This window comes from Nematolebias whitei, chromosome 14 (assembly GCF_014905685.2).
Source record: "Nematolebias whitei isolate Nwh7 chromosome 14, NemWhi1, whole genome shotgun sequence".
In the NCBI taxonomy this organism is placed as follows: Eukaryota; Metazoa; Chordata; class Actinopteri; order Cyprinodontiformes; family Rivulidae; genus Nematolebias; species Nematolebias whitei.
Genome location: NC_056511.1, coordinates 30,327,840 through 30,338,322, shown reverse-complemented (window position 1 = coordinate 30,338,322; position 10,483 = coordinate 30,327,840). Strand labels below are relative to the sequence as shown.

Here is a 10,483-nt window from a genome sequence, read left to right as displayed (position 1 = left end):
GTTTACACTGGTTTTTGGTCTGCAGTACCAGTCTTAATTTAACATTTTAACCATGAGATGGTGCTGTTGAACACATTTATTCTAAAAGTCTGTAAAGTTTATCAGCATACACCTCTGTTTCATATCAGTTTACTTTTAAACAAATTATATTTATTTTTTTATATTCTACTGCCAATATTGGACTTAAAAAAACTCAAAACGCAAACCTCAGGGCTTTTTTTTTTTTTTGCTAACACAAACTTAAACATTGGTGATGTATTTCAAATCCTAGACCAAGAAAACTGTGTCTATGTTTTCCCCTAAACACTGTAAAATGATTTTCTTACATAACTCAGTGTTTTCCTTGCATTAAAAACTGGTATAGAAAGAACCACTCAGACCTTCTACTTGATTCCAAGAGGTCTGAATGAGAACATTGTTCAACAGATTAAGATATTTCTTCAACATCTTTATGAATTTTCTTGTATTTAATGAATATTTTGGATCAAATCCCAAAAGAAATGTGTACACAAATGAAATAGCTGGTGCAAAACATCATCTTATACTAACTATTCACATTTTAAAAGCCATATTTTCCAGCCAGAAAGCCCAATGCTGGTGCTCAAATTATCATTAGGAAACATGAAAAGTATTATGTAGAAAAAGAAGACAACAGTGTGATAAACCTTTTGATATACGATACAGAGTTTGTTTTGGTAATTTATTCTGTCGAGAAAATACTCTGCTGTATGTGGATTAAATCCTAAGTTGTTTATTAGGTAAATAAATAAATGAAATGACTTCAGCTCAGTTGTATTTGTGCGTTTCTGTCAGTCTTTTTCTGGAGTTAAATGTTTCTCCTTCATCACTGATGAAGAGGCTCTGAACCCTTCACCCCAGAAGTCCACCAAGAGCGATGGGTGTAAACATGATGACTTGATTGTTCTGATTATGTTACTAAATTAGGTTTTATCTCTTAACTTTTTATCAGCTATTGACAGATTGTATCAATAAACTGATCAATTGACTCTTTTTGTTAAGCATTCTTACTGATCAGCAGTTAAAAGATAAGGTTTAAAGTCAGAGGTTTAAAAAGTCCAGTCACCACATCACATTGTCATGACAGATCCTCCCTCATACACATACTTTGTTCTTCGTGAGTTTTACATGTGTATACAGCAAACCCTGTTTGTGTGTGGCAGGTCCCAAGGTGATGAGGTGAGAGTGCCTGACTCTGACAGCAACAGTCACTGGTGTGGAATCTCCATGATCCACACGTCAGCCGCCGACGCCAGCGGAGATGCCAGCTCAGAGCCAGGAGCTACTGTCAAATCCCTCATAAAGTCCTTTGATACTGTTGAACAGAGTGAGCAGCGAGCACTTCCACACACACACACACATACACTGACGAGGCATCTCCTCGCATCAGTGTAACTGTAGAGCCGAACAGCTGATGAGATGATGCAACATCCAGCATGAATATCTGCCGTTTCTCTGCAGCGAAGGCCTTTTCTCCTGTACTCGACTGTCTTGCCTGAGCTGACCCGAGTCAGGTCAGACAGGATTTGTATTTGTGAGACATCTGTGACGGATGAGATGTTTTGAGCTTAAGTGCTGCAACAATGCAGATGGTTTTCCTAGTGATATTCTCTGAAATTTTCACCACATCAAAAGAAAATGTTTACAAAAGTGCTGCATCGTACATACAGGCGCTGCTCAAAAAATTATATCATAAAAAAAGTTGATTTATTTCACTAATTCCATTCAAAAAATGAAATGTGTATATTCAGTCATTACACACAGACTGATATATTTCACATGTTTATTTCTTTTAATGTTGACTAATTAAAAAAAGGGGTTTTAGAAATGTTGGCCAACTGAAAAGTATGAACATGAAAAGTATGAGCATGTACAGCACTCAATGCTTAGTTGGGGCTCCTGTTTGCCTGATTACTGCAGCAATGCAGCGTGGCATGGAGTCGATCGGTCTGTGGCACTGCTCAGGTGTCATGAGAGCCCCGGTTGCTCTGATAGTGGCCTTCAGCTCTTCTGAATTGTTGGGTCTGGTGTATCACATCTTCCTTTTCACAATACCTCATAGATTTTCTATGGGGTCAAGGTCAGGAGAGTTTACTGGCCAGTTTAGAACAGGGATACCATGGTCCTTAAACCAGGTACTGGTAGCTTTGGCACTGGGTGCAGGTTCCAAGTCCTGCTGGAAAATGAAATCTGCATCTTCATAAAGCTGGTCAGCAGCAGGAAGCATGAAGTGCTCTAAAACTTCCTGGTAGACAGCTGCGTTGACCTTGGAGCTCAGAAAACACTGTGGACCAACACCAGCAGATGACATGGCACCTCAAATCATCAGTGACGGTGGAAACTTGGCACTGAACCTCAAGCAATGTGGATTATGTGCCTCTCCTCTTCCTCCAGACTCTGGGACCTTGATTTCCAAATGAAATGCAAAATTTACTTTCATCAGAGAACATAACTTTGGACCACTCAGCAGCAGTCCCAGGCGAGATGCTTCTGATGCCATCTCTTGTTCAAGAGTGGCTTGACACAAAGAATGCAATGGCTGAACCCTTTGTCTTGCATACGTCTGAGCATGGTGGTTTTTGAAGGACTGACTCCAGCTGCAGTTCACTCTTTGTGAATTCCCCCAACATTTTAGAATGGGTTTTGTTTCAGCATCCTCTCCAGGGTGCAGTTATCCCTATTGCTTGTACACTTTTTTCTACCACATCGTTTCCTTGGCTTCACCTCTCTATTAATGTGCTTGGACACAGAGCTCTGTGAACAGCCAGCCTCTTTAGCAATGACCTTTTGTGTCTTGCCCTCCTTGTGCAAGGTGTCAATGGTCATCTTTTGGACAACTGTCAAATCAGCAGTCTTCTCCATGATTGTGTAGCCTACAGAACTAGATTGAGAGACCATTTAAAGGCTTTTGCAGGTGTTTTGAGTTAATTAGCTGATTAGAGTGTTACGCCAGGTGTCTTCAATATTGAACCTTTTTACAATATTCTAATTTTCTGAGATACTGAATTTGGGGTTTTCATTCATTTTCAGTTATAATCATCAACATTAAAAGAAATAAACATTTGAAATACTGTATGTCAGTCTGTGTGTAATGAATGAATATAATATACAAGTTTTACTTTTTAAATGGAATAACTGAAATAAATCAACTTTTTCATGATACTCTAATTTTATGACAAGCAGCTGTATATTCATAGCATTATCAAAAATGACATTTTGTTTATAATTAGTACTTTAAATTTATATAACATGATAACAAAAACTGCAAAAGTTGAGTTTTTCCTTGAAAAAGTATACAATTCCATTTCTGAAACTGTTAGAAATTTGTGTAAAATATAAATAAAAAGTCAACACAATGATTTTTACATCGCATAAACTCATTTTTTATTCAAAATGAAACAAAGTAAACACGTCAAATGCTAAATCTTAGAAATTGTACCATTGTTTAGGAAAAAGTTAATTTTTTGTTTGATGGCAGCAACACATCTTAAGAAAGTTGGAACAGGGCCATGTTTATTTGCTGGTAACGTCTGAGGAGACAGTTGCTGGAGTTTTTGGAGAGGACTGACGTCCCATTTTTATATGCCCTAAAAAGTATATTACATTATGATGAGTTGTCTGTCTCTGTCTGTCCTTATAGCAGGTTTTGTGCTGCACACTTTCTTACTAGAGTTAAAAGCACGTTGTTTTAAAACTTTTAAATACTTTTCTGTATTGATGGTGTCTTTCCAGACATGTAAGCTGCCCATTCCTAGACAATAATGCACCCTCATACAATCAGCAAGGCAGGCTTTTGAACTGCACACTTATGGTCCCTCTCCTCTTTAGAACAAATGACCCCCCCCCACACACACACACACACACACACACACACCCCAAAAAAATTTTTTTTTTTCAAAACAGTTTTCATTTCATCAAAGTTCTTGCTCAATAATTCAGGTATAAAATCCAACAATGTTCAGTCAGGTCATCTGGACGGTTTATTTTTTGTGCTGAGATGTTTTGTCTGTCAGCCAATGGACTTCTTCAGCCTGAGGAACCACCAAACAAAACTGATTCTCCACCAACAGCATATTCCAAAGTGGAAAAACAGTTTTGTTGGTGCTAAGATGGCCTCTGGGGCCCACCCTCTGGGTTTCCCAGTTTCCATTTCAGTTCAGTACATTCTAAATTAGCCTTTGCCCAAAGAAGACAGTGACGTTTCTGGTTTCTGGTTTTCACATGTGGCTTGTTCTTTGCGTGACAGAGCTTTAACCAATATTTGTGGATGGGATGGTAAACTGAGTTTACAGACATTAATTTGTTAAAACAGAAAAAAAATACACATTTAACGTGTGAGTTCTGATCTGTAGTAAAACTTGAGGATTAGAGGCCATGGGGAGACTATGAGACGAAGCAGACAACATTGATTTATTAAAATGAGTCCATAGATGTCCATGACACAATCAGTCCTGTTCAGGCGTTTCGGATATGTCCAACTAAGAAGATACCCTGGGAAAGACCCCGGACACACCAAAAAGACTTTGTCTCATGGCTGGCCTGAGGAAAGAGGCGTCTGTAGAAAGAAATGTCTGGGCCTCACTGCGACCAGACTCTGGTCTGGAACCAGCTTTTATGGATAACACAATTTCTTAGTTTAAACATTTTAATTTATTCCAGCTTTTTTCAATTTATATATCTGACCAGACAGTCGTTACATTAAATGTTTCAGTGGTTAATTGAATTCCACACAATGCATGCAATAATAATTTGATAATGTAAGGTGATGCAGCAACTTGTTTTGAAATGGTACTCAGAACGACCCTGGATTTTGCAGATGGACCAGCCCACACACTTCAAATGTATTCCTCACTAAGGAGCCCGCTGAGTGCCATTCCTGTTCGCACGGCTCCAGCTGCAGCCGTCTCTCCCATCCAGGTATTCATCCACTCAGTTGTCTTTTTAAAATGTATGCACTTTAATCTAGAGAATGTGTGTCAGGTTGTAATAAGGTGCTTTTGTTTTTGTTTTCTTTTAGAGGCACACATACATAAAACCACTATCAAAGACACTGGAAAAAAGAATAAACCACGGAGAGTTCTCTCTTTCTCGGGGTATGTAAGATTCAGATTTTTTTTTTTAACGAGTGTGAAATCCATCCTTTACTGCTTCATCCGGCAGAGGCACCCAGGTATCTGTAGCTCATTCCAGATGACTTTAGACAATATGAAACTTCCAGCCTCTCGCCTCCATCTGTCCTTCCTGAGTCTGGTCCAGCAGGATCTGTCTTCCTGTTCAATTCTGTTCTACACCAACTCCCACCTTTTGCACGTCCAGGATGCAGATTTGAATCAAACCGATGATTCAGTGCAATTTGTTGGTGTTCATTGATGGACAACGTTTTTAACATGTTAAATTTGCATATCATGATTCTAACTAGGGTTTGAACGACTACATATTTTTTAAAGTCGACTTTAACATGATAAAAGTCGAGTCGACGTTGACTAGTCGATGTTGTCATAGGAACTCAAGATGCTATATTATATTGGCTAAAAAATAAATAAAAATTGCAGGAAACCTTTCATTTATTATTTACAAAAAATAAAAAATAACTATCGGGCGTATATTTATACTCCTACCATTTGTCATACTGCATATAAATCACAGGAAAACCAAAACTATTATTAAGCTGCAAAAGTGAAAGAAACATGCGGCATGTAAAAAACAAGGCTAATAACAGCGGGGCGGGCGGTGGTGGAGTCCAACACTGCCCACTCTGCTGTACTTAGTTTTATTTTATTTCATCCACCACGTGGATTGGGTGGAATAGGGCTGAGAACAGCGGGGTGAGCGGTGGTGACTGCAACTAACTGACGTGAAATATAAAAACTCATGAGACATCTTACAATCGACTAGTTGACTATCTTCAACCCCTAATTCTGTCCATATTGAACTGAATTGGAATCTGAATTAGATTTGATTGAATTGAGCTGTAACTGGAACTCCATCTTTTCAACACATTAAAACATTTGTTGGTGCTACATGAATAGTTTGGATAGTTGAAGCTGGACAGCTCAAAAGTCTGTCTCAAAGACACAGACGTCCTTTGGCCATTTATAACTTGTAACTTTACCTCAGATTGCTCTGTCTAAGGAAACTGGTCACCTGGAGAAAACCCCTGCTGGTGCTGCAGGTTGAACATGCAGACAGTGAGGCGATGGTGCTAACCACTGTTCCTCCTGTTCAGTTTACAGATTTAATTAGCTGTCATGTGGTTGAATGGTGGTTAAGGTCAAAGAACTACTACGAGTCAGTATCCTCACTAAAGATAAAATGAAAAGGAACTATGACTTGCAAACATCCGGCTTCTTCTGACTGTCAAAGATTTCAATATATGTTATGTTAAAAACTGATTGTGTAAATGTGGTACCCAGAACTTAAAATGCTCTCAAACAACTCACAGAGGACAAGTTTGTAAAAGTCCCTGTGGAACAGTTAAACATTGTTTCCAGAGTGGAATGAAATATTTTCAGGATACTGTTTGGGTTTATTTATTTATTTTACTCTTTGGTCACATTCTCTTGTGTCTCCTTCCTTTTCTTGCATCTTTTGACTCCACAGATAAGTTGTCAAGCTTTGGGGAGGACCTGAAACCTACCAGCCTCATGAGGAAGAGCCCATCTCTGGAGAGTGTTTTAAAAAGCCCTGCTTCCCTCAGCAGCCACACTGCATTGTTCAGCTTCAGCCGAGGCCACAGCAGGCTCAGGTGGGAATACTCTGCACACATTAAACACAATAAACTATGATTTTATCCTCTGCTGTTAGTCGTGATTACAGGTTAGAACAATCAAGCTAAAAGGATACCTGCAAACTTTCGAAGTGAGGTTTTATAACACATTTATAAACAATTAAAAAATAAATGTCCAGTTCTACATAGCTCTTTGAGCACAAGCCATTTTGAAAGAAACAGATTTTTAGTTAAATCAGTTTATAGCTCTGTTTGTTTTTTAAGGTTAAAGCTTTTGATTAAGTGAAGACTGGCCCCTGTGAAAAGTTTTTTTGACAGGACATTTAGGCTTCTAGGGTTCAAATGCTTCAGACATAAAATTAATGAATTTAACAGCAAAGCTGCAGCGACGTGTTAAATGTTTACCGTACTGAGAGCAACCCATGGCTCATGGTCTTCCCATGGCCTCTAACCCTCAAGTTTTACTACAGATCAGAACTCACTGAATGTGAGTTACACTCACAATACACTCAATGTGTATTTTTTTCTGGATAGTAGAGCAGATGGTGAAAACTGTAAGCCTTTGAGAATAAGACCATGGAGGTGGAGGGATGCCAAATATATATATATTGCTAGTGTTTTACACTTACCGCCTGCAGTCTGGACATTGCATTGAGTTGGTTTCACTCCAGAATCATCACGACTCAACTCTGAACTCTAAAACAAATAAACTATCCATCCATCCATCCATTTTCTTCCGCTTATCCGGGGTCGGGTCGCAGGGGTAGCAGCCTAAGTACGGAGGCCCAGACTTCCCTCTCCCCAGCCACTTGGGCCAGCTCTTCCGGGGGAATCCCGAGGCGTTCCCAGGCCAGCCGAGAAACATAGTCCCTCCAGCGTGTCCTGGGTCTTCCTCTGGGCCTCCTTCCGGTGGGACGTGTCCGGAACACCTCACCAGGGGGGCGTCCAGAAGGCATCCTAAACAGATGCCCAAGCCACCTCAACTGGCTCCTCTCGACGTGGAGAAGCAGCGGCTCTACTCCGAGTCCCTCCCGGATGATCGAGCTTCTCACCCTGTCTCTAAGGGAGAGCCCAGACACCCTGCGGAGAAAACTCATTTCGGCCGCTTGTATCCGAGATCTCATTCTTTCGGTCACAACCCAAAGCTCGTGACCATAGATGAGGGTGGGAACGTTGATCGATCGGTAAATTGAGAGCTTCGCCTTTTGACTCAGCTCTCTCTTCACCACGACAGACCTGTACAGCGCCCGCTTCACTGCAGATGCTGCACCTATCCGCCTATCGATCTCACGCTCCATTTTTCCCTCATTCGTGAACAAGACCCCAAGATACTTGAACTCCTCCACTTGGGGCAGGACCTCCTCCCTGACCCGGAGAGGGCACTCTACCCTTTTCCGGCTCAAGACCATGGCCTCGGATTTGGAGGAACTGATCTTCATCCCGGCCGCATCGCATTCGGCTGCGAACCGCTCCAGCGAAAGCTGTAGATCACGATCTGATGAAGCCAATAAGACCACATCATCTGCAAAAAGCAGAGACGCAATCCTAAGGCCACCAAAACGGATCCCCTCAACACCTTGGCTGCGCCTAGAAATTCTGTCCATAAAAGTTATGAACAGAATCGGTGACAAAGGGCAACCTTGGCGGAGTCCAACTCTCACCGGGAACAAGCCCGACTTACTGCCGGCGATGCGGACCAGGCTCTGACACCAGTCATACAGGGACCTAACAGCCCGTATCAAAGGGCCCGGTACCCCATACTCCCAGAGTACCCCCCACAGGGCCCCCCGAGGGACGCGGTCGAACGCCTTCTCCAAGTCCACAAAGCACATGTAGACTGGTTGGGCAAACTCCCACGCACCCTCCAGGACCCTGCTGAGAGTGTAGAGCTGGTCCAGTGTTCCACGGCCAGGACGAAAACCGCACTGTTCCTCCTGAATCCGAGGTTCGACTATCCGACGGACCCTCCTCTCCAGAACCCCCGAATAGGCCTTACCAGGGAGGCTTAAGAGCGTGATTCCCCTGTAGTTGGAACACACTCTACGGTCCCCCTTTTTGAATAGGGGGACCACCACCCCGGTCTGCCAATCCAGGGGAACTTCCCCCGATGTCCACGCAATATTGCAGAGTCACGTAAGCCAACACAACCCTACAACATCCAGAGCCTTAAGGAACTCTGGGCGAATCTCATCCACCCTTGGGTCCCTGCCACCGAGGAGCTTTTTAACCACCTCGGTGACCTCAGCACCAGAGATTGGAGGGCCCGACCCAGAGTCCCCAGGCTCCGCTTCCTCAGTGGAAGACGTGCCGGTGGGATTGAGGAGGTCGTCAAAGTATTCCGCCCACCGACCCACAACATCCTGAGTTGAGGTCAGCAGCACACCACTCCCACTATAAACAGTGTTGGTGGCGTACCGCTTTCCCCCCCTGAGACGCCGGATGGTGGACCAGAATCGTCTCGAAGCCGTGCGGAAGTCGTTCTCCATGGCCTTTCCGAACTCTTCCCATGCCCGAGTTTTTGCCTCAGCAACCACCCGAGCCGCCTGTCGCTTGGACTGCCGGTACCCATCAGCTGCTTCCGGGGTCCCACAGGCCACAAAGGCCCGATAGGACTCCTTCTTCAGCCTGACAGCATCCCTCACCGACGGTGTCCACCATCGGGTTCGAGGGTTGCTGCCGCGACAGGCACCGACAACCTTGCGGCCGCAGCTCTGGTAAGCCGCCTCGACAATAGAGGCACGAAACATGGTCCACTCAGACTCAATGTCCCCCACCTCCCTCGGAACATGTTCAAAGTTCTCCCGGAGGTGGGAGTTGAAACTCCGTCTCACAGGAGACTCTGCCAGACGTTCCCAGCAAACCCTCACAATACGTTTGGGTCTGCCAGGTCTGACCGGCATCCTCCCCCACCATCGGAGCCAACTCACCACCAGGTAGTGATCAGTTGACAGCTCCGCCCCTCTCTTCACCCGAGTGTCCAAGACATGTGGCCGCAGATCAGATGAGACGATGACAAAGTCGATCATCGAACTGCGGCCTAGGGTGTCCTGGTGTCAAGAGCACATATGGACACCCTTATGCTTGAACAAGGTGTTCGTTATTGACAATCCATGACGAGCACAGAAGTCCAACAACAGAACACCACTCTGGTTCAGATCAGGGGGGCCGTTCCTCCCAACCACACCCCTCTAGCGATGGGGTGAGAAGTTAGGTTATCTGGGAGACACAATGAGTAGAACCGCTGCTCCTCCACATCAAGAGGAGCCTGTCGAGGCGATTCAGGCAACTGGTAAGGAGGCCTCACTAGGGAGGTTTTATGGACATGGTCAACTGGGAGGAAACCCCTGGAAGACCCAGGGCATGCTGGAGAGACATGGTCTCTCGACTGGACTGGAATGCCTTAGATAATGAATGGATGGATGGTACCTTTTACACTTTTGCAACCCACTGTAGGACCGACTTTTAAAAAGTTAAAACTGTAAGAAATCTGTCCAGTACAGCATGTTGAGAATTCTCAAGTTTGCTTAAAAAACTGAGTCTGAAACTTAACAAAATTCACACTTATTGAAAGAGCAACCCACAATATAGTCTATTCTATTATTATTGTAGATGGCACACATTTATATGTTTGGCCCTAATATAATCATAATATAACCATCTAAGTGTGCCTGACTTCACCTCTGATGATTCTGTTTACACTGGTTTTTGGTCTGCAGTACCAGTCTTAATTTAACATTT

General features: G+C 43.3%; 1 protein-coding gene across 1 annotated transcript in view; it reads left to right on the top strand.

Annotated features, from left to right (window-relative positions):
• Positions 1-10,483, top strand: part of specc1 (sperm antigen with calponin homology and coiled-coil domains 1) — a 314,251-nt gene that overhangs the window by 238,571 nt on the left and 65,197 nt on the right. Inside the window, exons 8-11 of the mRNA XM_037687657.1 lie at positions 1,182-1,345; positions 4,835-4,935; positions 5,036-5,111; positions 6,619-6,763. Of these exons, the coding sequence (XP_037543585.1) occupies positions 1,182-1,345; positions 4,835-4,935; positions 5,036-5,111; positions 6,619-6,763 (486 nt within the window). The remainder of the gene's footprint in view (positions 1-1,181; positions 1,346-4,834; positions 4,936-5,035; positions 5,112-6,618; positions 6,764-10,483) is intronic.